This window comes from Pseudopipra pipra, chromosome 14 (genome assembly GCF_036250125.1).
Source record: "Pseudopipra pipra isolate bDixPip1 chromosome 14, bDixPip1.hap1, whole genome shotgun sequence".
NCBI lineage: Eukaryota > Metazoa > Chordata > Aves > Passeriformes > Pipridae > Pseudopipra > Pseudopipra pipra.
Window position 1 is genome coordinate 14,015,361 of NC_087562.1, and position 27,245 is coordinate 14,042,605.

The window sequence follows — 27,245 nt, forward strand, 5'->3', positions numbered from 1 at the left end:
TACTAAATACTAGTAAATACTGGTTTGAACAGGGGGTTAATGTCTCATAGTGCAATCCAGCTGGTGTGGCTTCAGTGACATAGGAAACAGAGAATTATTACCCTTTTTTTAATATGTGCTTTATTATTTGGAAGTCTCATACATCTGAAGTACTGCTATAAGGAGCACCTGTAGGAAGATCAAACCTAGAAGCATGCATTTGAAAGTAAGGATTGTCTGTTACTGATGAAAGATTTCAAAGACATGGAAAATAAGCCTCTTTTCTTAGCTTTACAGCATTGTTCCACAAAAATGCACATTAACCTTATCACAATACATACAAATATTGTGGATGGACAATAGAAATCACCACGTTTCCACATGAGATGCATCAAGAACAAATTGTTATCCCTTATAATGTCACAAACATAAAAGGCACCATAATAGAATGTTTAGAAAAAACTCAGTTTATGTCATTATATTTTGATTTAAAAGTGTAAGAATTGCTGTCCCGACTGAAAAGAAAAAGCCTTTCACACCTGTAAATTATCATTAGAAACTTGTAAACCTTTACATTTTTTTCCAGAAGTAACAGGTGCAAATGCAAGGCAAATATAAAATCTATTGACTTATTAGATTACAAATACTACCCCATGAAAAAGCTGTAGTTACAAAAATATAAAAAAATATTCTAACTCCCATTGTTAGATCTTAGCTTCAATCTACACTGCATTACGAGTCCAAAGCCAGATCTCACTTGGGCACATTCCCAGAATAGGAAAGTGCTGTTTGTCTTACTTTCACATCAATATTCTGATCTCCTACTACAGTTTCGCTTTCTGGATTTGTTTTATTAGTGCATATTAAGGATGCCAACAGATAAAAGGTTGTATTTATCAATGGATAGTAGCAGCATAAGTATTCTCAGTCTGCTGTCCTCCCACAAGTGCATTTCTCATAGTACGATTTTTTTCTCTCCAAGCCCCCACAGTAACTCTGTAGCAGTGTGACATTTTCATTCATGGACCTGGGACCACTGGCAGGTGATTGAGAAGAACTAAACTCCTCTCACAGACTTCAGCAAGGGACTGTGAGGAGTACAGCTAATGCTGTGTCCTAGACTGGTGGTTGCTGTTGCAAGGACAGTTATTGGCAAGACCTCTTGTCTTCCACACATACTAAATTGGCACAGGTTTATCCATACAGGGATTCTGTAGCCCTTGGCTTTAGTAACTTGGATCAGCAGAGGATGTTGAACCAGCTACAAAGGCAGACTAACAAAGTGCTAATAGACATGAAAATTAGTTTGCTTCTATACAGTAACTTAAAATTAATGACTGGATTAAATGTGATATTCTTAATGAATAAACTCTGTAAATGCTGAGGCGAAGCCTGACAAATGCTAATGCTTTCACGCCTGAATACTGGAAGCTCTGTTCCTTTAGCCCTTTGTCAGAGCTAGTAGGAGGTGTCCAGCTTCCAGCTCTAGAGAAACAGAAGCTGTCCTTTGTTTTGCAGGAAAACTGGCATAGATTAGTGGAGTCATACAGCTGTACTGGAAAGCAACCTTGTTGAGCCAGGCTTTAATAAGCACTCAGGGTCATTCAGCCAGTGGAAGATTTAAGTGTCAGCTGTGCTATCAATCTCTTTATGCTTGGTGCAAGACATTTTCCTTTAAATACCTTTTCCTTCATTAGAAATCCCCCTCAGCATTTCCCCTGGTAACATGTGTTAGTCTTTGCCAGTTCAAGCTGGATTTTGGCCACATCGTGGGTCTCTGTCATGTGATTCCAAACAAATGTTCTCCACAGACAGAGCGGTTCTGGAAGTGTGTTGTGTCTCACCCTACTTGAAAGGACTGACTCTGCTCACATCTGCTTTGAAACAGTACCTTACTATGTTCCATGTGTACAAAAGATGAGAGTTAACAGGAGACTCGTGGAGTTGGTATGAGAGGAAATGTTCAGCGCTCTTGTGCTGGGATTTTGTGTTGAACAGCACATGAAGAAGAAGAAAATATTCCTCATTATCTTTCAGTTTCACAAAAATAGGGTCCAAGCAGACACTGTATTCACTCCTCTGATCAAAACTGTATATTCCATTCCAATTATGCTGTGATGGCAGGATTTCTTTTTAGCAGAATTTCAAAGGTATATGCACACACGTGCCAAAGATTTTTTAATAAGCATGATGTACCTACATGCTTAATCAGTTCTGGAGGACATTTCATACTTAATAATAACAACAAAAATTAAACCAAACAATACCTATAAATGTTGGGGTTTGAATTTTTGTTTAGTAGAATTTTAGGATGGGACATTTTCCTAGCTAAACAATTGATCTTTGCATTTCTGTTCTGTAAAAAACCCCACATAACAGTAATAATTTTAGTGAGCAATTCCCTTTCCCAACCTATTGAGTCAAAAGTTCACAATGTAACTTCCAATCAAGGCACAAAAACATTTACTGACTCTTTCTTCTCACCACTTCCTTCACATTCTTCCCCTTCCCCTTAAAAAACAAGTTGGTGTAACAATGCCTTCTATACCAGACATTAACTTTTTAATAGTCCAATAAGTTGCAGCAGTATCTGAGACTGGTTCTATCTATTTTGAATTTAGTTAAATTAGATGAACAGCACATTCTCAGCACATCTTTGTTCAGTCTTCATTTGCCTTGAAGGGGAGGGGATGAGGGGGAAAAAGCCACAGTAGTTTCATGCATATTTTTCAAGAAACTTTATATGGAAGTCTTTCACTTTCTCCAGTAGGATCTTCAGCTTCTCTACTGGAGGAAGAATGGTCATTCTGAAAAATAATATTTAAAGAAAGAAAAAAAACAACCCACATTATCTTCAGATAATAACTAAACTGTGATCTTTGCACAGATCTTGATTTACCTCAGGGCACAGTAACGTGTTGATACCGGTTTTGATGTGATTCTCTTGTTTTATGCATTTATACTTTAATTGAACTATACTATTAAACTAGAGCCATTTTTTTCAATTGGTTAGTTCATAGGAATTCAAGAATTGTTATTTTCTGCTGAGTTAACCTGAAGAAGGTCATCAGTAAGAAACAACAGCAACTTGGTTTCCATAGTTGGCACAATACTGCCAAATTGTACCCAGCTTTTTGAGCTTCAGGAGCGGGCAGTTATGAGTAAATGTACATTTCTTCTTTAACTGAAAACAGAATTCAGAAACATTAGAATAACGCAACATCCTACTCTGCAGTTTTTAGTCCCTTTTTCCCTTCTTCTTCATGATATGAAAATCCCATGGAGTATTTATGGCAGACTGTGAGCAAGACCTACAGAACAGTGTGTTTTTCCCACACCGGTGCTGGAATGGCTTTTTCCTGGAGCTGTATGTACCCAGATACCTCACCCAGCTGTGTTGCAGAACTACCAAAGCTAAAGATACCCTCTGTTATGTTGTTTCAGACCGAATAAGACTAAATTCCATGATAAATTCTAGTATCAGTGGCTTGGGTGGAGCAAAGTGCTATTTATTGGAAGCAAAAGCAACAGAGTTTTTATGTTCACAGTTCTGGTATCAGATTATTTAGCTCAACATCTTGTTTTGGTAAAGTGAAGAGTTATTCAGCATGCTTAAGGAGGAGATTTATAGGGGAGATATTGCATTTTTCATGCAGAAAACACTGTTTAATGCCCCCTCATCCCAGAAGAATGCAGGGCAATTTTTGTAATTCTGTAGCCAACTTTAAGATTAAAGTCTAAGATATTATTATTGTTTGTATTCCTGGAGAAGGCATTTCAAATGCCAGCACATAAAAATAGAATAAAATTATGTGAGCAAGCTGTGAAAACACCACAAAAACCTGGACAGCTCATCTAGCAGACCAGGTCTTTGGCCTAGCTGTCAGTCCACTGAAACTGTCCAGTTTAAAGTGAGATAACAGAAATTGAAATAAAAATCCTTATATTTAATCAGAAGAGAAAGTACTGGGATGTTATTTTGCTTATTACTGTTAATTTGATTTTAAACAAACAGAAACTGTACCTGAAATGGTGGGTTCCTTCTCTTTGGCCAAATCCACTTCCAGGTACAACACATATTCCAGTCTCCTCCAAAAGTTTCATGCAATAGAACATATCAGGTGCCATTTTATGAGCCTAAGGGAATGGATGCTTTGGAATTATTATAGAATATATAGATACAAAATATATAGAATTTCATGATTCCTTTTTTTTCCCCGAAACCTTATCTTACATTATTAGTTTCTTATTCTGCTCACTAAAGAAGGTGAGGAACATTTGCTAACGGGACAGTTCACAAATTCACACTGTGAATTAAATAACAATACTTCATGGAGGAATAGGGCTGAGGAACCTACACAAAACACTCACTTCAAAAGAAAGATTTTAGGTAATTTTGTTATTCTCCTTGACTTGCTTATAACTTTTTGTCACAAGTCTCAGAATTGTACTTAGAAAAATCTAAGGCACTGACATTTGATAAGATTAAATTAATTTGAGAACTGCGTGTTCCAGTTCCGTTGGCAGTTACTATTTCCCCTTCCCCCAAATTATCTGCTGATTAGGAAGTTCTTAAATTCATGCAAGTTATAAACCTAATCAAATAAGCAGCTGAAAAACAGCCCTATTTTTGTTCCCACCTGTGCTGATAAAATTCCCTTTAAAAAACAAGTATTACACATCAGGTATCAGAGCTCTAGTCAGGAACAGAAAGACTTGCCCTTCAGTAATAGAGGTTACTGACCCAAATGCAAAAAGGTAAAATTTGTAAGGAAACCTTCCTCTTTCCCAGACTTGCTGAATGGGCCTTCTTTTGCAGGCTCAGTAGCACACTGCCATTCCCAATCCACTGCCTCCCTAACCCAGGCAGGGGCAGCAATTTGGAATTGCACAGGTCCAGCTACTTGTATGCCTTGAACACCAACGTCCTTGGGAACACTCTCACCCTGAAAGCCTCACCACTGAGATGAAATGCTCTGCTTTGTTTTCCTCTCTTAAAATAAAGGTCATGTTATATTTAAGATCATACATAGTCTATGAAGTACTGCTTTTGTAACTGTGTGAGCTTACTCTGTCTCTGGAATAAAAATCCATCATTAGAAGTGGCAGGCACAGGCCAGTGAAGGTTAAAATTAATTGAGGCAGAAGCGACTGACTGACCTTTGCTTCCTCAATGGCTTTGGAAGGAATAAAGATCCGTGGGAAAGCATACATAGCTCCTTGAAGAGGATTGCAGTGAATCCCTGGTATCTTGTTAAACATATCTTCTGTTAGTTTGGCTTTTTTGGCAAGATTGTTCAAAACAGACTCTTTCTCCTGTTTAAAAGAAAGGTGTTCAGCTGAACGTATTTGAAGTGGCAACAAAAACTCCAGAGGAAACTATGATGCTTCAAGAGGCCTTCCCCAAATTAAACACTTTTAGGGCTTTGCTGAGCTATTAGAGCAAACAATATTCCAAATTCCAGTCGGGCTCTTAAAAACAGCAATACAAAAAGGCATTGGCAGGATTCAACTACAAAGTGTTGTAGACACACAATAACCTACAGGAGTCTATCTGTGTGCCTTCTTCCATTCTTCCTTCTGAGCATCCACTCTTGGCTGTTTTTAGAGACCACATCAGCTGAACTTTTGATCTGACTCAATAATGTAATTTCTTAAGCCAGACACCGTTTCATTTTTACAAATGAGAAACTATGTGTATACTTTAACACAGATTACCATGTTGCTCAGTGTATAAAGGCACTGCATGCACCTAAGAACAAGGCTGATTTTATAACTGTATTTGAACTTACATTCCTACTTGGATTTTAGTAAAAATCTTATTTAGTCAAACTAAACACAGGAGAAAAGTTGAATTTATCAGAAAGAAAGCTCATTTGATAATGTCTTCTTAGTATTTTTCAAGGTAGTCATATTGAGTTAATTTTAAATACACTGCATGGTTCTGTAAATTGGTTCTATTACAGGACTGTCTGAGGAGAAAGGAAAGAAAATATGTCCCTGTGCATATTTTGAATTCCCAATACTTAGGATAGGTTTAGGAAATGCACAAAAGAACATTACTGCTGACCTTTATGAACTGTGCATAAGATTCTTCTCCAGGTACTGGAGGATTCACCACAATATCCATTGCTGCTTGTCCTGAGACTGGGGGACAAAGGCGAACAGAAAGCAGCTTAACAAGCTGTCCTTTGATTTCTGGGTGCAAGTTAATGACCTCCATGTAACCTCCTCTGTAGCCACATCTGTGACAAAGTGAAGAGAAAAGACTGGTCAACCTCAAGTGGATAAATACTGGGAAAGCAATGAAAGTGTCTGCAGAAGAGGAAAGACAATTAATGAGAATCTTACAATATGTAACATACAGGCTGTTGAAACAGCTGCTATACTGGCAATGGTTTAAGATGGAACTCCATGGGATGTCATTAGTTCCCAGTATCCCACACAAAGTTAAAGGTGCACATGCAGCTTCCCTGGCAGGCGAGTTAACGATTAACACGGATTGTTTAATCTCCAGAACAGGAGCATATGGCTGTAGCAGCACACATTTCATCACAAATGATGTGTCCTTTTTTCTTTCATCTCTTCCTCCCCAAAACAACCAAACCCAAACATTTACAATATCAAACATCCCAGCAATTATTGACCTGTTTCCTTGAATGTTGGAGACCAGTTTTCCATTATCACAGGTCCAGATTGGGACTGTAGGATTTCACCTCTGTGGAAATGAGGCATTAAGTGTCTGAAATAAATGTGCTTATTATTTCATACTTTGGAAACCACAGAGCTAATCCATTACTCTGTGCTTTAAATGCTTTTTTCCCCCTTTCTTGATAGTTTTTAGTTAATAGAAGATGGTGGATTACCTTCAGGTCAGTAACATGAAAGGGCTGTCCAACCAGATTAATGAGGAAGATGAAATAAAAAAAAACTAAATCAGACTTACTCGCCCATGTATCCCTTAGAGGTGGAGTGAAAAGAGGCCAGCTCAACATTGTTATAGTACTCGGGTCCCATCTCATACAGAATCTTTTTGAAAGAATGGAACTGGCATCCTTCAGAGTACACATTGTCCTGGTAAACCTGAACAGTCAGAAGACATTAATGTGCTCTGTTCCCTCAACTAAGGATAAAACATGGCCTTTTAGAGAGACAGATCTGAACTGAAGAAACAGTGGTAACACTCAGAACTTAAAAGCTGTTAGAAGACACAAGGTTCTTTGTTAAGTAATAGTTACTGTCATGATATATTTTATATCATGTGACTGTAGTTAAAGGTTCAGTCTTTGGAAGAACACTGAGCTTCTTTGTATACAATTTAACCTTTACTTGTATGTTTAAATTGATTTTCCTTCTATTTCTTTCATTTGAAGTGGTCTCAGCTTCACATAGGTTTTTAGGTCAGCAAAGTTCTTCCTTGTGTCCCCTACACTTTCTCTCTAGTTCAAATCCAGATCAAGCCACCTGTTATATTGATCCTTTGATACCAAGAATCTTGCATGTTTGTTCATGTCTTATGATATGATATGATAACAGAAAATCTGTTCCTTGTACTTAAAAAATACCAACACCACGCATGGAACAAAATTATACCTCATACTCTCAGCTGTGCTTTTGAGAGAATAGAATATTCCATTACCTCATCAGCCAGGAGAAAAAGTTTCTCTTCCCAGGCAAAGTGTATCACATCTTCAATGCACTTTCTGTTTTGCACCTGTCCTGTAGTTTGATTTTTAGAGCAAGAGGAAAGTTAGTGGAGCACATATATATAGTAAGACCTAGTAAGACTTCAAGCTTTTCAACAAAATATCCCTCTTTCTCAGAAAAGTGATATTGAACTTCAGAATTCAGTTCACCAAGTATGAAATTAAGGAGTATTTTTGGAGGAATTATGGTTTAAGGTAACTTAGTCCATCTCGAGCAAAGGAAATGTGATATAAAGTAATCAATCAATGACTTATTAAGAGTACTCTGTGTATAACTTATGATTTCAAATGCTCACAGCCATGTGGGTTAAGTGGGATCTAGTTTCTCACTAATCAACCTCAACTACTCAAAAAACTAAATTCTGAAGGAGGCAGTGGTTGCCACGAGTTCAGAGAGTATCTACAGTCATTGTCTCTCAGAAGCAAAAGGCTACAGGCCATGCCAGAGACAGGATCCTTCATAAAGACCAGAAGGGACTGAAAGTAATTCCATGAGTCTGCAAAGGTTCAGTGGAAGCAGTGGCTTCAAATGGGATCCAGTGAAGTGAACCTGCTCCCTCCTCTCTGGAGTTCCACGATACTGAAAAAATATTTCTGAAAATACAACATACTGTCATACTTAGAGCACTGACTCTAAAATTCAGCTTTACATACTTGATGCGTATTTAGGATTTGCCTGCAATGTCAAATGAATAAAAAATTAAAAAAAAAAATGGTCTTAAAACCCATCCATTAAACAAAATTCCCAGACCTGTGGGATTTCCAGGGTTGATGATGCAGAGGACTTTTGGGTTGCAATATGCCTTGGCTTCATTCAAGGCACGGCGAAGTTCATTCACATCTAGAGCCCAGCAATTTTCTTCATCCAAATAGTAGTTCACCTGGATAGCATCTAGCTCAGATATGGCTGCTGAATATAAGGGATACTGTGGTATAGGAATCATCACTCCTGTTCGGGATTTTCCACCTCCTGAGACCAGGATCTTTAAAATTGCCTGGGGAAAAAGTAGGAATTTAAAAAAAAAAAAAATTACACACCAGAGTTAATAGTATACTCTGGAAAAAGTTACTGATCTTCCTTCCTAAAAAGTCCAGAGTTAAGATGGATTTCTGTTCTAGAAGCATACAGTCATCTTCTCATATCAAAGGGCATTTATTTATTTCAGGTTGTTACTGGCTGAGTGAGAATAGTCTATCTCAGTATAATGGAATTCCTCTGCATGTCATGGCTTCCAAAGATCATGCCTGATCAACTGCAAAATTTAGGGAAAACATTCTGAGCACAGTGCTAGAGGGAAAGTTGTAAACAGGAATATCAAGATGATGATTTTTCTGCTGTGCCCAGTTGTAAGCAAAGAAGCCTCAGCTAGTTCTTGCTTGTTGCCTTCCATTTATTTTATCTCACTAACCACAAGAGACCAATAAAAAAATTAGAAATTAGAACTGGGGTACTGTGCAGATTCTCCATTGGAACAGAGACCTGTTTTAGATTAGGAGGAATTGTGGCTAGCTGGGAACAAAACTGCAGTCACATTATGTTTCCATTTTCAAGTAACAGAAGAGACCAAAAATCTGCATGTCTTGGGATGGAAATATAACCATATGTAGTTTATGCCTGGAAGATACAGACAGAAATGTAGTGTTTGTGCTAAGATGAGTCCAGAGGATTTACCCGTGTGTGTCTGTGTGTAGGCTTTTTACATGTGAATTAAATAAAAGAGTGCATTTGGTGCAGGAAATAGAGAGATTTCTTGCTTTTATAACCAAGGGAGAACTCTGAAGTGCAGGTGCAATCAGAGCAAGCATCCTTATCAGCATGTAACCAACAGTGCAAACCCAAAAATATCTCTTCAGATACAGCAGCATATCCTTTAGTTTCTCAGTGATTCTAGTACAAAACCTGCTGTTCTGTACCTCTCATCACACACTAGCTCAGCTGCTAGGCTAATGGTTTATAATCAGCATAATTTTGTACCCACCACTAGCTTAAAAATATCAAGCATTCAAAATATACAATCAGGACCAAATGCATATTTTAAAATTGCTTAACACCCTCTGTCCCCCAAGCTATAAGACAATAATTGTTTTATTTTTGAAAGGGACAAATAACGAGACTCATATTACTGCTGATTTTTCTTCACTGGTGAAATCAAATCAGCATGGTACAGACTTGTTGTGCTGTGCTGCCATTCCTGACAAGCTGCCAATATCATAAACTCTGGAAAGCCAAGTCACTACCAACATCTGGAGAGCTGTTCCTGTCAGAACATTGCCATTCTGAGCTCTGCCACTAGATGTCGTTTAAAAAAACACTTTTACCAACAGGCTACGAAAGGCTGCCTTAAAAAAAGCAAAGAACTGCTGGTGGTACTGCTGGTATCAGTAAATGTGTCCACGTAAAGGAAGAATCTAATAGACACACTTATGCCTGTCTTAACCAAGGACCATCTTTGAACCTTGGTTGAAGCCAAGACCTGAATTTTTTCCCAAACAAGCTGATTACAGAAATAGATCTTTGGATTTTCATTGGCATTGATCTGAACTAGCAGAGTTTACCAGGAAAATGAGCTGTTGAGACTTCTCACATCTGAGGTCATTCCCTCTTCTCTCTGCCACTGACTGATACCCTCTAGTCTCCAGGTACCTTAACCACTGAAGACAATCATTATTTAGTCTGAATGGTCTGAATGTTCTAAATTTATATTTAAGCACCTGTGTAGTTCATAGTACCTTTACAAAAAGGAACAAGTTAATGTATATTAAGAGACTTTGCACCTGCTTCTTAGCTGGCATCTGAGATCCACATAGTGGATATCCATTGAATGTGACTTCAGCATCTGTCAGACCAAACTCACAGGAGCTTGTGAGACCTAATGTTCAACAGAGACCTGTATTTCCAAAGGTAACTGACAAATTATAGTTTGTACCAAGAAGGGACAGGTTTAATTTTAACACTTACAGAAATCCCATCACTTGCTCCAGTGGTGAGATAAATGTTATCTGGGTCTGCAGGAACCCCTCCATCTCTTCTTTCAATATATGAAGCAACATCTTCACGGATACAATTTATACCTTGACTGGCAGTGTAGGATCCTGTGAAAAAAAGAGAATGAGATGAGAACTGAGTACAATGTACATCACATTTTCTTCTTGCTAACAAAACTCCTGAGCTAGTATTGTAAGGTATAGTTTGTAAATATCAGCACTTTGGATCCCCAAGATGGGTTTGATTTTCTCTTTTTTTTTCAAAGGAGTAGGAAAGGGAATTGGTTTGCTCTTAGAGCAAAAGAACAAATTTGGAATTTGACAAATACAGTATCACTAAAATACAAAAATAAAATTGGTATAAAGTATTACTTAAAGGCTACTTTGCAAATTGGGACAGCAATCCCATGTTTACTGTCTTTCAGTAAATCACTTCTGAAGATAAACCAACACCTATTTAAGTAACAGGAACAAGAAAGAGAGGTAGTATGTGCAGTAGAAAGGAAAGTAACTTCTTCAATTCCATGACAAATATAAGGGCTTTATTTGCAATATGAAAATAATATCATACCATTATCTCCCACAGTCTGAAACCCCAAAAATCCTACACTGCTTCTCTCCTTCCCCCACAGCATCTCCCACAACCACTTTTCAGTCACTTGGAGCAGAAATGCCTAGGATCAGCCCAAAAACATGTGCAGTTTACAGAGCACCACTAATAATTTTAAATAAAATGAGATGTTAGATACCTGTGTGCATCATTGCTGAGTACATGCAAGAAGTAAAGAGTAAAAATAAGCCTAGGCCAAGGTGAGGAATGGATCCAAGCTACAGAGCCTAAAACTGATGGACAATGAAGTGACAAGTGTATATCTATTTTAGAACACTGTCAGGAAGCTGCAGGATCTTCTTTGCTTGTTGGGTGGAGTGGAATAATTGTGCATGACTCAACTCTCATCTCTCAGTTATATGCTAGTAGTCTGCCTGGTAACACTTCTGTGAAACCATGATTTATAAAGACAAAGAAGCTTTGCAAGTACTGCACAATTGCATGGGGCAAAGTGGCAACTCAGGGCACAAAGTTCCCTGATGTCCATAAACATTTACTTTTACAGGGCCAAAAGTTCTATTGGGTCTGTACATTGACCACAGCTCGGAAGCTGCTGGTAAAGCAGGAGAGCAAAGCTAAGCTGTCCTTCTGTCTTGTGCCCCATTGAGTGCAGTGACTCTGAGGATATAACACTTAATTGTCCTGTACTTCTACACTTAACTGTACTCAATTAATAGCTTTGACTAGAACCTGTGTGTTTGCACTGCGGGATGCAAATAAACAAACCCAACCCAAAAAGCTGCATATGCATATAACAGGTATTTTTGTCCAGAGGAGAGGGGTAAATTTCTCAAATGCCTGGGAAGACATGCCAGTTAGCCCACATGCAAAGTGATGTCCATAGAATCCCAGAGTGTTTGGACACAACAGAAGTTGAGGACATAACTGAGCCTTCATACATGGCCTGGGAGTAGCAAGATTCAATATCAAGAGCAGGGGTTTGCCAAATGAACATTCATTGGAAGTGAGGTTATTCTAGTTCATATCCAGAGGTCAAGACATTCATGTTAACTTTACAATTAGTGCTGGTTTAGATGTGGGTGCAACGCTTCAAATGACCACATGTAGTGAAGCCACTTTTGTGTTGGATTCACAAATCCGTTGAAAATAAGGTTTTGTTAGAACACAACACAGCACTTAAAGCTACACAGAAGGATGAGGTTTTGACCTTTGATTTTCCCCAAAAAAGCCAATCTCTTCTTCTCAGCCAAGAAGACAACAGCAGTGTGTAGTCAGACTACCAACACAGTGACTTCCTTTCAGCTGCAGGTCCACTTGCCTCAGACTGTGTGCTTATGGAGTGCTGTGCAGAGGCTGGTGGGCCAGGAGGAGGGACTGATACACGATACTGGAGACGAGGGAGAGTGGAGAGGAGGCAGAAAACAGTACAGTAGATCAGTAAGGTATACAGTGGTTTTAGTTTTCAGGAATTCAGAGGTACCGTTGTTCTTGGCACATATCATTTCATGAAAAAAAAACATTTAGACTCCAGTTACAGAATTTCAGTTTATCCACTGAAATTAACAGGATTTGTTCAGAATTATCATCTTATTTGAATATTGCAACTGTTCCAGGCCTACTTCCTCAGAATCTACTGAGCTAACACAAATTGTTGGAAATACGTGATCTGCTGAAAATGGAACTTATTTCTGAAGTATTATGCAAGGATGAATTCCTTTCATTTTACTCCAGCATGAGGCTGTGGGGTCTCACCCTTAAGGGGAAGGGAGCACTCAAGGGGACAAGACTTAGCATTTTGACAATTCAAACCACATCACATCCCTGAATTTGAGAATTACTACAAAGAAAGATTGAGTCAAAACTCAAATGTATCCCCACTAACTCTTACAACAGTACTACGTGGATTTATTGTGCCAAAGTAAGACAGGAAAGGAATTCATTGAGCTAGAGGAACTTCTCAGTTTTGATAAAAGTATTTTTAATGTTCTACATTAACAGACAAAACTGATACAAAGAAGGTGAAGATAAAATACATTCTGTACTAGCCTAGGTTGTCAGGAATAGTCCAAGGCTGAAATACTGCTAATGTAACCACTGGTTAGGTCTTGTTTATTTTATTAAGTTTCAAAGCACCTAATCTCAAAATATGCCAGTGCAAATAGGCAGTGCAATTACAAAGATTAAGAAATATGCCAATTACTGTAATATGTGCCCTGAAATGTCAGTTTGCCTACTTGAAATAAGGTAATTAAGTGTGCCAGACTCTTTGTTGTACCCAGCAGCAGTAACAGTATCTGCAGAGTAGAAATTCTAGTGGTGTTTGCCAGGTACAAGTAGGCAGTACAGCTGCCAGAGGAGAAAGAAATTCTCTTCAATTTCCTCTCTACTGAATATGCAAAGTTTGTACTTAGTTATATGATACTACAGGTGTAGTCCTGTAGGACCAATGGCTGAAGAACAGAGCTCTGTAGTTCTTTCAAGAGTTATTTTACCCTGGAGAAATAGGGCTCTGATATATTCAGTTAAAACTATCTCAGCTAGGTAAAAAACCACCACCTTTCAGTGCTGTAGCTTTCCCTTTGCAGAGGATTATCACCCAGGTACCTGAACTTCTGATACTCCAGTTCATAACCTGACAAACACGCTTGGACTGATGGTTCAAAATAAAGATACAGGACTGTGAACTGGATCAGCTGGGGTGGACACACACTGTATGTGTCTGTATACGTCTACAGTGGTAGATTCCCTGGCAGAGAAACATCTAGAGAAGACAGAACTATAAAAACCTCTACCTAGTCTTAGCAGGAGACCAGCTGTCAGAGCCTGGGATTTACAGATGCCACAACAACAGTATAAAGCCTCACAAGTACTCTCTGCCGCTTTCCTAGTACAAAAAACCTCAGCATTCTCTTTAGTTATGCCTAGATGATGTTGTGGTGAGGGCTCCATAACTGTATAACCCTCATCTGCTCCCCTTCTGTCATAAGTCTCATCAAAAACTTGCCCTGTTAGTCACTGATTATCCAACCTCCCCCACCAGGCTGTCCCAGGCCCTCCCCATTTGACTTGCAATCGTATAAAATGGGACAAAGAAATTTCACTGTTGCAGATATTGAAATGACCTGTTTTGTTTCTAATACCAACAGGAGCAACTCAAACTGAGTCTTACCTAAGCTGTTTCCTCCACAGCCCTGCAAGATCCGCCTGGCTCGCTTTTTGGCATCTTCTGGAAAACTTGGGCTGTCCAGCAGGTTTGGGTATGTACACAGGGCCACCACCTAGAGTGCCAAGAAAATGTAAATTCGCCATTTTTTCAATGGTTATTTTAAGTTGGTAATATCACTGTTAACTTTCCTTGGAAATGAAGGTCACACATACTGGCTAATTTAAAACACAGGTTATTGATGAAGAGTTTGCAGTTGTTTTTTTTAAAAGTAGGGCTTACAGAAGTGAAGAAATGTTATCAGGTTCCGAGTTGTGCTGATAAACAGAATTCTAGAACTATTAACTATTTGTATTACAGACAAGTGAAGACTGGAGTCCGAGGGACCTAAGACAGTGCAAACACAGTAAAGCACAGTTAATTATTCATATGTTATCTCTAAACAGCTCTATCCTCCACTCTCTGTGTATTCCCAGTCCACCTTATTGACAAGAAGTCAAGAGTCTGAATATGGAGCAGAACTGAGAAATATGATCAAATTTTGAAGTCCCAGTTGCATGTTCTAATAATCCCTCCCAAAAATAACTTACAGTTCTTACTAATTTGAAGTCGTGTAAAATATTTAATTAAAAAAAGAAGCAGTGATATAGAACATAGTAAAAGTAGAAACATGACCCAGCAGAATATATTAAGGAATATAACCCCCAGTTTGATACAGCTTTAGTTTGTCCTAGAACTCTCTGAATTTACATTATTATAGCCTGAGGATTTTACATGTGTGTGTAAAGGATGCTCAGTAAATACTGTAATACTAGTTTTAACCTTACTTGTGTTTTAGGAATAATATACAAATATGAAGTCTGTTGTGGTCTTTTCCTAAAAGTTAACCCACCAATTAGCTTGTCCACAGGTAAAACGTGCAAAATGAGCAACAGTACAACTCCTGCACCCAGCTGTTGCAGATCAAAAAGTATACTGTCAGGTGAAGAGAGGCATTTGCTTTTTTTCTCTGAAGACAACCACTTCAAGTACATTATTGATAATGAATGTTCTGACTGATAACACAGGAGAAATGGCAGAAGAAAGTATGGATGGAGAATGATACAAAAAGTAAGGAAAGCTACTGTGTTAAAAGAGGACAATCAGCAAGCAAGGTCTACACCTTTGGTTCAGAAATGAAAATTTGTAACTCTTTACAAAAGAATATTTTAAGTCTAACTGCATCTAGGGAATCATTTATACCAATACACGTATCAGATGGCTTTTAAGGCATTCTAGTAAAAAAGGAATAATAATATTTTATAATAGTCTTACCTGCCGGAGGAAGGTGATTGGCCTCTGTCCCATTGCATGTGCATCTCCAATGTTGGCTTTAATTACTTCAGTAAAAGGTTTTTTGATTCCCTAAAAAGGGAGAATGCAGAATATTTTGTTAGGACTGAAGTAGGTGATTCATTTTTGATATCTGTCATATGGCTGTAACTATACAGTGCCTGATCTCAGAACAGATACAGTGTTGAATGTAAAGCTCAATGCATCTCTTATTCAATACTGCCAGTAAATCTTAAATGGTTTACAGAAATTGTGTTGACTGTGACACATTTTTAAAGCTTTTATTTTTCTGCTTGCTGCAAGTAAGGGACTGACTTGCTTCAAAACTACACACTGAAGTAGAAAAGATGAAAAAAAGGCACTTTGAACTGTCAGTATTAGAGCAACTTTAGAGACACCTAAAGGGAGGGACGGATCAGTCAGGAAGCTAAAAAGATTTGAGGACATTTGAGAAACCACCAACAAAATAAGACTTGAGATCTTTAGCCCTTTTAGAGTAAAAGCAGAAAACATACTACTGGCTTATTTATTTTTATTTAGATTAAATATTCATTGTATCGTGACCCCACTTTTCCATGTAGAGATGTTTTACAAAATATATCATAGTGAGGCTCTGTATGATAAACAGCAGAAGTGCTAAATAATCACCATGAATATTTAAAAGCTTCTCAGTCTCTGAAATCTGAATAGACAGCCATTTTTCCTGTGAGAAACCGAATACATTATGAGAAGACAGGGAATGCAGTTAATGAATGTTGATTAGCAAGCACAGCCCTTTAAAAAGTAAAATAAAATAAGGAAAAAAAAAAGGCAAAGAGCTGACTGGTAGAAAAAAACACCACTGGTTTAAATAAAAAGAGATTAACTGAAAGTAAAGGCCAACATTACAAGAAGAATAAATGACAATTATAAATTTACAATTGTTCTGGTGTATATTTGAGAGACAGTAGGGAGGCCTCCTAACAGTGACAGAATTGTTATGTGGAATATGTGGCTGGCAAGCTTGATCTAATTTTTGCTTTTCTACAGTGGATTATGTGTTGAATTTCAGTGATAGACCAGAACCCAGACGTGCAAAGCTAACAAGGACCAAAATACAAGTAGTCATCAGGGATACAGATTCCCAGGTATGCCAGGATTTGGAGGTTTAAGGCTGCATGATGTGCCTGAGAGGTTATGGGACCATGTGATTCAAATCCCCACAGATCCAGTCCATCATATGACTGATAGCCTATAGGGTTTTTTTCCTTTTAAAATTGAATAGGTAGTTGTAAATGGCATTAAAACAAGACAGCTGGACTTACATGATCCTGATTGAAAAGGGTCAATTTTATATGGCCTTAAATTCAGCAGCAATTGAAAAAAAAAAGTTCACTTTAAATAATTTAAAGTGACACAGTGACTCCATCAAGTCATTTGCTTTTATGCTTGTTGATCTGAGTCCCTAAATTAAGAGTTGCATTTCAGCTCTAAATAAAAAATTAGGAATAGAGATGCCAGACAAAGATAACAGATCACCTTTTTGGTGTCCGTGTCAGGTTTATTGTAGTTTATTAGCATTGATACCATCCAGATCACTACTAGTGCCAAACTCAGCGTTTATGCCATCACTGCCTGTGGGCATCACTGCAGGTATAGAATCATCACCAACCCCATGAACCCCATACTATCTTTGCTACTCAAATGATTGATCTGGAAAAAATAGCAAAACACACACAAGTTTTTTTACAGTTATCTCACTGTAAAATCTTGTTAGAGAAGGAATCGTTGGGTTTTCTGTGCTGTACACACAGTTCCCACATTAAAAGCCCATGGTCCTCTTGACTAACTTGTGCTTCTTGGCCTCAGCTACAAGAGCTGTTGCCCTTTTTGTCTTTCAAAAGAGAGATGCTTTTAAATAACTTGGGCCTTTTCCTTGCCTGATGATGAGTAAATATCAGCAATTGTTTAGAACTGTATTCAAGAGATTCCCTACATGCCTCCTAGTGAAATCTATACAAAAAATGCTACGACTACTTAGTATTTCTCTACTGATTTCCAATCTCTCTAGGGAAAGAAGGAATATCAGAACTTGTCAATTTTAGTTTAGAACAAGAAGTTCTACACAAGTTCTTAAAGAAGTTCTAAAAAAGTTCTAATGAAGTTCTTTAGAACAAAAAGTCCCACCTTAGCATTTCAGAAAGGAGGAACTGGAAATAGTAACAAGCCTCAAACGCTAATGGGTCAAAGTTTCAAAGCAAGGATATCAGAAGCTGGCATCAAGGGAAGTCTAGCCAGTGCCTATGACTGCAGATGAGAGCAAGGTAGAATTCTACAAAGATCCCTAAGAAAGCATGGCATGAGTCACTGCTTACTTGTGTCAAGGTTCCTCCTGTGGTGATGGCACTGGTGTGTGGGGGTATCCAAGGGAAGAGTAATGCTAAATACTTTTGGGAAGGTCTATGAAAAGATCTGTATGAAAGGAGGAAATATGAATGTGTTGATAACCTCAACATCAGGTTGCAGAACAGCAGGAAAAGGGCTGCAGCAGGACCTAGTTAGTTAGATTTATTTCACTGCAGAAGGCTAAGCAGTTTTTGACCATGTCACCTACAGACCTGTGCTGAGACAATTTATGTCCCTGCAAGCCAAGGAACACACAGGGGGAGCAGACACCGGGTTATTGGAGTTGTTTTGCTTTCCTCTAGGGATAGAGTGCAGCACCCCATCACACCTCTCCCCCTCCCTGAGTGCAGGCAGGCTCTCAAGGTGTGTTCCAGACACAGTCTGACTGGATTGGAGCTGGCAGAGCTTTGGAAAAGTGCAGCTTGCATAACAAGAGCTCTAATAACAAACTCAGGAGCCGTAAGTACCAGATTGATACTCATGTCTACTGAAGAGGGTATGAACCACATGAATCAAGAAGAAAAACCTACAAAACAAGCACTGTTAAAGCCTTCTGCCTCTGGCGGCACCTCACACTGTGCTTACAACGTGATTCAGCTTCATCTGGGGAACAAGGCCAGTCTCCTGCCATTCTTTTGTCATTGTTGGCAGACAGACTAATTGTAGTAGCCATTTTTAAAGCTGTAGAAGCCATCTTTCACTCTCTGATGTAAAGCAGAAAATATAAAAATGTGTTCATTCATTTTTCAGTTGCTCTCTTCTTGATAATGAAAGTATTTTAATGGAATAAAGGAATCTTCCAGGATTTGGAATATACTCTTTGGAAATTAGTTACTTCTGTCACACTGCTCTCTCTTTTCAGAGGAAATGCTGTCTTAAGAGACCAGATGAAAAACATCTGAAACCTGAAGCAGGTCAGACAGGATTATTCTAACGACTGTGTCAGTGTTCTAAATACCACACAAAGTTGGGAGAAGGGATTTTTGTACATGAACCAGAATTCATTGGTGGAGAGTCAATACAAATCTTCAAGAATTTAATCAGATTTGGGGAAGTCTCCTCTTCCCCTAGACATTCCCACAGCCTCAAGACACCCAGCAAGCAAGGAATACAGCATGAAACAATGAGCTGTCTCTCAAGGAGAGTCACCAACGCCAAGAGGTGTTGGGAGAATTACCTGATCAAAGAAACAACATGATGCCAGAACATACACTATCCCACAGAACTAGCATGAAGGCACTGCCCTGCCATGAGCTGGTTTGGTCTCTCAAGAGGTTTAGTATGCCTGGATGTTCCCTTCACTATAGTACCATCTAAGAATAAATGACAATCATAAATGCTGGCGAATTGCTGTGGCCAGAAAGGGTGAAGAAGGGTGCAAGCTGACCTAACGCTGTCCTCGCTTAAGTCTTCAGCAAATTTCAAAGGAAACCCCTCAGTCTGGAGAGAAGCATGTGTGGATTTGGTAATGGCAACAGGAAAAGACTGAAAAGAGCTCCCTTGAGGAGGCCATCAAAATGTGAGCTGCTTTTAATCCCAAAAGAGCAAGACAGTATTTCAATTATTTCTGAATTTCAGAATTAGTCCATTCCCGGCTGCTCTCAGTTGTTTCACTTTCATTGCCACTTCTTTGCGTCTCCTCTTGATGATTATCAGGCACTAACATCACACTATGAAACATTGTACTATTTCCTTGAGTCTGGTTTTGCTGTGACTTGCACAAACAAGCTGTACAATAGGAGAGCTGGCAAATCCAAACATTTCAGCACAGCTGAGATCTATGCTGTAGTAGCCAAGTTGCTTGCTTGCTTTTTTTTCTCCTCCACTCAAAGGGACAAGAAAGCACTGCCCACAGGCCCTTAACTAATGGGGACCCAAAGACCTGTATTAGCATTCCAATCTTTTTATTAAAACAGCTCACAGCAGAAAAATAAACCTGACCTGCTTACCACAGAGAAAAGCTTTCAGTTTGTATTATGCATGTGTAATTCAAGCTGACATGAGCTGGTTTTGGAAGGAAGGAGAAGGCAAATTCTGGATTTTGACTGGAAATGGCAGTGATGGCTTGCATGCCCCCTCATATCACATGAGCAAACCCGTGAGGCTGACCATTAACTGGCAGATCTGATACAGAGATTACAGAACAGGACTTGTCCTCAAGTGACTGTTGCCTTACACATTGGTCAAAGTGCATTTGCATCCAGAAATTTTGCCTATATGAATCAAGCCCTAGATTTCAATGGCGTTGCACATGACAGAATTGAAATAATGCTCATTAGAAAGTGATTAGACATTAGGACCCTCTTAACTTGAAGACCTATTGGAAAAGGGCTATTTTGGAATAGGTTTTGCTACTGTATTCAATAAGAAGACATCAAATAACTGGATCTTGCGTGCTGTGTGCTTCTGAACATATGATTTTGGTAATCATACTTTTAAAACTCATTTTTTTTCATCTTCATCTGCAGCAATTTTCGCCCTGTTAAAAAATAGGGGGTTTACTACAGATTCACTTACGTATGCAACATGTACAGACAACTGAAGAACAACCATTCTGTCTTAATGAGGTCAAATGCTCTTGCCTGGAAGATACTTTCTTAGTGTGCACACAGTCACGTATTCAAAGCAGAAAATTACAGGATGGTAATTTAAGCTTAACATCTTTCATTACTGGGTGTACCAGTCAATCTTGTATCTTTTTCTTCACATGTCAAATTATATTTCTGCATGTCATTGCCTAAACTGTGTTTTATCTTTCCACAACTCCCAGAGACACAGTCAACTCACATTTACAATTAAGGCTGGATTCTAAGTCAGACTTCTTCTATTCAATTTAAAAGCCTGATGAATTAGTTAAAAAAGAAAAAAGAAAAGAAAAAAAGAAAAGCTCTACAGTCTTTTAATCAAAATACTTCAGCAGAAGCTGCCTGAGGTTACACCTACACAAGCAGAAGGATTTTGGTAGTTTTATTATCTAAATAGAAATATAGGGAGTGAACCAGTGACTTGAACGAACATGCAACAGGAACCTATTTGCAATAGTTATGCAAAAGAAAAGTGTGGGCACAGGAGATGAGTGTACAACCCTGTTACTGTAAAAGTAAGCCAGACTACTGTGGCTTTTCACAAAAATAAGGGCTCCAATGTGTAGAGACTGTGTATTGGCATTGAAGGCCCACAGTTCCAGGCCCAGGGGTAGGATAAGGTAACCACCTGTGCTAGTCTGAAGGAACTTTCTACATGCTACCAATACATACCTGTACACCATCCCTCTACCCCCTTCTGCCCTACAATTCTGTTTCAGTAACTTGAAAACTCTGAAGAAGAACCTCGTGTTGTGTGACTTATATGAAGCCAGGCACTGCTTCCAATGTTTCATGAGCTGACTTGTGGATCCTGAAATGCTGTTTAATATGCACACGCTTTGCAAGTAGATGTAATCCAACTCAACCTGACATAGAACTTGACATTATGTAAAACCCAATCAGGAACTGTGAGAAAAAAGGAGAGTATAAGTGAAGAAGAATGTCAGAGTAACAGATATGAAGGGACTTTCATAACAAGGTCAGTTAAAATTAGCATGAATGCAAAGTAATAAATCAGGTATGTGTGCAGCCTGGGTAAAGATAAAGCTAGCTTGTTATTACTGATTAAGTAAAGAGAAGGGCTCTGTCTAAAGATTACATTATTCTTGCATTGAATTCATGTTCAGGATCAATTTTCTAGTCTGCAATGCAATTAAAGTCAACACTTGATATGGTGGTCATCTGTTAGCAAGTCTACACAAAGTCTATAGAAAAAAAGGTCTTGTTTGTGTTCTATTGAGAGTGTAATGATTTATTAAAGTATGTCTGTGCTCTAGCTTGCTTTAAAAAGTTCCCCAGAAACACCTAGGAAATTGGTTGAAGTCAGTTCTTTCTGTGTCATCTTAGTAAGTCAGAATCAGCTAAATATTACCATTAGCAAAGAGGAAGAAAAACCACATTTTCACTTTCAAATCATGACACAATTTCAAAACTATTAAAAAAAAATTCAGGGAGTTAATTCAAGTCAACGACTTTGCATAGAGATTTCTATCTTGAAAGACTTAATGTAGATCAAAACATTGATTTTCCACCTAGATGAATACGGGTCACAAGCCAACAAAACTCATGAAGTCCAGGTACAACATGCCCCACCTGTACTCCAGAGCAATCAATCTTATTCTGCTTTAACAGAGTATTCTTCTTGCCACTTTCAATGGCTTAGTCCCAAGCACACGAGCTAAAACTAATGCCTCACTTTTATTTACTTTTTCAAGATCTAGCCTAGACTAGTTGCCTAGTCAGGGACTTCTCAAGTAACATTTTAGTCCTTATTTCTGTGTGTGCTGTGGAGTTACAGCTCCTGTTGTAATCATTTGAGTTAATATACAAAAGCAGCAAGTGCCAGATAGAATAACAGAGGCATTGCTATTCAGGATCTGAGACAGCAGGACAAAACTCAAAGATGAAAGCTTACACTGTGCAAACAGCTCCAAGTAGCTATTTTATAGTCTACATAACAAGCTGTATAAGTTATGCAAGTATGAAGTGTAACTGAATTGAACCAAGTTTAAAGAGGGAGAGCCTCTATCACATCTGATGAGACAATGGCTGCTTTTAAGGTGCTTTTACTTCAGACTAAAGGTGTCTCAGCAGAACAGGATAAATGCAGATTTGCTGTCATTGCTTCACTCTGCCTGTTCTTGATACCCCAGCCAGTGCAGGACTCCCATGTCATGCTGGGCAAAGCTCCTTCCCCATCAAACGTGGTACAGTTGCTATGGGGCAACTCTTTTGCTGTCAATGAAGAGTAGTTTTGGATCTAGAGATGCTGTGGGGCATCACCTTCCTCTGACAACCTTGTCAGCCTCTCTATCTGGCAGTATTAATTCTGCTGGCAGGGGTTGGCCTAACTCTGTGAGCTGAGAGGGATGAAAAAAGTAGCTGTCCAGTTTTAATCAAAAGTAAACAAAGAAGAGCCATTGACCTGTGATCACACAGAACTGAATTTCAGACACACACACACATACAAATAGGCAATTAGGTAACCTATAATATTTCGTTACTACTCAACACTGTACACTTTAGCAGACAGCTTGGTTAAACAATAGAAGGAATAACAGTATTTTTATCAGAAGGGCAAAGAGGAATAAATAACTTGAAAAGTCTGGAAAGAAGTAAAGTCTTTCAGCTGCTTCCTTAAGTTGATTAATGTTTTCTGCAGATACACTGGCTCAACTTTTGCAGTAATTCTGTCCTCTTTCCCTGCCAACTGGGAGGTTTGTTTGCTTTAGTCATCTTAGAGCACAGTCACCCCTGGGAATGCTGGTAGCCACTATCAATGGCTAACACTATTCCATGAGACTAGTTCCAGACAAACACTTTTAAATGGAAAATGCCATGTAAGTAGGCACAAAACTGACATAACAATCTTTTAATAAAGCCATTGGCAATGACTTACTCCTATATTTTTTCAAAAGTGCATAGTCTCTCTTGTCAGTGACTCAGCTGGTAACTGGAGTAAGCAGAGGAGTAGGGAGGAGTTTGTGAGGATCATTTTATATTTGTTTTGTCAAGTAATACCTCCTGCCCTGTGATATTAACTTGAAAACAAACATACTTGGTGAGAACACTGGAAGATTTTATACTCAGGAAAATGCACCCACTAGGAAACCCCATTGCATAAACACAATGACACCTTTATAAACAAGTTTTAAGGGAAAAATCAAAACAGATGTTCTGAAACTAATTCTCCATCACCATTCTGAAGTTTTTAAGTAAAATTCCTTTTTTTTTAGAAGCTGTCTTTAATAATTATTGAGTAGATGTAAATAATCGATGCATATACTACAGTGAGCTAAAAATATGTTTTGCCTTTTAAAACAAGGGTTTTAAAACACAAAGACCAGAGAATTAAAATAATCTCTTACAATTAGAATTCCTGTGGCACCTTTTTGTCAAAGCACTTTACGTGTACTGATCAAAACAGTCTTGCAGTACCTGTAATAACATATTAGCAAGACTTTCTAAAGTAGTGAAGGCAGGGAAAAATATTTGAAATTAAAGAAAAGTAACACTGCCAGATGCTTTATTCAAAACAAAAATGAGTCCTTGTGCTGGGAGGGGAAGCTGTGGTTTGAACAGTAGAAGCAAAAAGCCATGTCTGTATTACTAAGGTTTTTTGTTGTTTCTTTTTTCAAATACTAAGTCTTAAGGAATATGAAAAAAAAATATGAAGAACAAAATGTAAGCACTGACTGATTTGGATGCCTTATTTAGTACATTTTGGCCCAAACCCTTAGGAGTATCTTGTATCTTGCTTTATTTTCTGATCCTCCTAACAGCACCAACCACCTAAAACTTCGGGCAGTGCCACTGAGTGTTTGTGCTCTGAAGGCTTGTCCTCAAGCACCTCAACTTCTGCAATTAAAAAAAGCGGAGCACAGTGTCGGTGGTCTCAAAAACCCTTCCTTCACCTGCTCGGCTCTGAGCAGCCCAGGGCAGTGCTGGATGAGGCTGCGGAGCAGTGCCCGGGACAGCCGGGTCCATCTCACCTGTTAGGGGTTTCAAAGGTGTTTCCCTGCCCCGGCCAAGGCAGTATCTCTAAAATCCTCACGAACGACTCAAACGCTCTATCAGTATGACGAAAGCTGGTCGGTCACCCCCTTGTATAACACAAAGGACGCGGGATTGCAGCAAAGGGTCAAAGTGGCCGAAGAAAAGTAAACACTGCTCTATTTGCCTTACGCAGGCAGTGACAGCAGATAAACAGTAGCCGGACAGCGGGTTCCTTTGTTTTGTGCCTCTCCCGGCCCCCGTGAGAAGGGGTGCGGGTGCGGGGGGTGCCCGGAGCGGAGCGGGCAGGGCCGGGAGGAGGAGAGCGCGTCCGGCCACGGCTTGGGGCAAAGAGGGATGGGGGAAAGGCTGCCCGTGGTCCCGAGTCTTTAACTTGGTAGGAGAAGGCACTGCAGCGGTGCCTCCCGCTTTCCCGAGGCTTCCACAGGGTCGCGCATCAGCCCTGCGGGGTGTCGGGGTGTCCCCGCCGGCCCCACCGCCGGCTCTGCCGAGCCCCCCGAGGTGCCCCGGGGCAGGGCCGGTGCGGGCTGCGGGGAGCGCGTCCTGCCTGCCCTGCCCTGCCCTGCCTCACCTTCCGCAGCTCCTTCTCGATCTCCCCAGCTTTCAGGACGATGGGGCCCCGCACCGCGTATTCCACCGCTTTCACTTGCGGGTTCATGGACTCCAGCGTGAGGATCTTCTCCCTGCTCGCCTTCTCGTTGATGTTCACGGCGGAGGCCTTGGCAGCGCTGCTCCAGCGCACGGTGCCGTCCCGGCGGGGTCCCCGCGGCTGCCGCCCCGCCGCCACCGAAGCGGCGCCGAGCAGGGCCGTGTCCGACCCTCCGCCCCGGCTGCCCCCCGGCCCGCGGCCGCACAGGAGGGCCCCAGTTTGCCTGGCAACCAAGGCAAACCGATGCATGGTCCTCCGGGTACTCCCCAAAGCGAGATTCAGGATGCGAGCGCTGAGGATCGGTGTGTTCTGCGGTCGGAACCGGGCGCTGGGAAGGAGGGACACGAGCAGGAGGTGCGGTCAGAAGAAACGCCGAAGAGCTGGCACAGTTACACGTCCATGCTCGGTCCTCTGATGTCCAGATCCCGCAAACTTAATTGCAATGGATACAACTGATCTTACAGTATTGCGATGCCACCGCGGGAGCAAGAGGTCCCACCATTGCATCCGAACAGCGCCGCAGCCCCCCCGTCCCCGACAGAAGTGCCCGAGCTACTGCTCTGCAAGAGTCCCGGGTAAAACCATCCTTCTCCCAGCCGACGCCTGCCCCGGCCCCGGGGCGTGCTAAGGTGTGATTGCACCAGCCGTGCTGCCGGGCGCGCTGCCTGGCGGGGTTTGTAGTCCCGGCTGCCTCGGCTGCGCTTGCCCAGGCATCAGGTGATGGGCAGGGAACTACCGCACCCAGCGGCCTCCCCGGCCCGGCCCGCATTGTCCCCGCCGCCCGCGGGCGGGGCGCGCTCCCGCCGCTGGAGATGCCGTGGGAGCCGGGGCGGGGGCAAGTCCGGTGGTTTTCCCTAAGGGAATGGCAAAGCCGGGTGGTCCCGCATCCCCGGCGTGCGGGGAGCGCGGCGCTGCGCTCGGCCCCCGCGGTGCCGCCGCCCGCCCGCGCAGGGAGCGCCGCCTTTGTCTGGGTGCGCTTCTCTGCTCTGCGGTGTGAGGAGTCTTAACCTTGCCCGCGCTGATTCTCATCTGTCCGTGGGGGAAAAGGCCGCCTGCGCTTATTGCCCAGCCTCGCACAGCCTTAGGAATGCAGCGCGGGTCTGCGGGTGGGTCACGATCACCTGTTGCGGGGCTGCTGGAATAGCGAGCGAGGAGCAGGGATCGGGCAGGGAGCGGGGCTGGGCGAGCGCCAACAGCCTCATCCCTCACGCTGTCACTCTGCCAGGGCAGCATTCGCTTCTGCTCCTTTCCTCCCGCAGAAACAAGTCGGTCCTCTCTCACAGTTTCCTCATTGTTTCCAGATGATGAAAATGTTTTTATCTCTCGGGTTCAATTCAGCTTTCATAGCAAATGACTGGAGATCTGCCACGAAACACAACAGCGGCAGGATTCAGGGAAGAGAGACAAATTCTCTCTCCTTCTTGCTGCCCATGAGGAGGAGAAGGCCCTTTTTACCCGTCCTGGGTGCCCAGAAGAGGCTCCTTGTTTGTGCTCAGAGAGTGGAATAAGGGATCTTTCAGTCAGGAATACTCCTATGACCTAATGTTACCTCCCTGAGTAAGAGCCTGGGCTGTAAATCAGCCTTATTTGTGAATTGTTTTTGTAGAACCTTATTTTCACTTTCTCTTTCTCCACTGACTGAGAGAGAATATAAAAAAAACAGCTTCCTAATTTTAGGTGCCTAAATTAGATGTTTTGAGTCTTGGATTTTGTTCTGTTGTTTTAGTATCTTTCCTCAGTTGATGAAGAGCAAGGAGGTTACTTTTGCTGCGTTTGATTTTATTTCATCCCATACAATTATGTCTTAAGCCTTTTTCCTCTCTTTAGCATTTCTTCTTTTTAACAAACTTCTGCTAGCCACAGTGTTTAGTTTCAT

The 27,245-nt window shown here is 40.6% G+C and overlaps 1 protein-coding gene across 1 annotated transcript; it reads right to left on the reverse strand.

Annotated features, from left to right (window-relative positions):
- Nucleotides 1-94: 94 nt before the first annotated feature.
- GPT2 (glutamic--pyruvic transaminase 2) lies at nucleotides 95-26,025 on the reverse strand. The gene is made up of 11 exons (XM_064671188.1): nucleotides 25,292-26,025; nucleotides 15,719-15,808; nucleotides 14,411-14,519; nucleotides 10,645-10,778; nucleotides 8,437-8,680; nucleotides 7,619-7,698; nucleotides 6,926-7,062; nucleotides 6,050-6,224; nucleotides 5,140-5,295; nucleotides 4,004-4,116; nucleotides 95-2,786 (listed from the first exon to the last, which is right to left on the reverse strand). The coding sequence occupies exons 1-11, from the start codon at nucleotides 25,616-25,618 to the stop codon at nucleotides 2,696-2,698; spliced, it is 1,656 nt and encodes a 551-aa protein (XP_064527258.1). The 5' UTR covers nucleotides 25,619-26,025; the 3' UTR covers nucleotides 95-2,695.
- Between the last annotated feature and the right edge of the window lie 1,220 nt (nucleotides 26,026-27,245).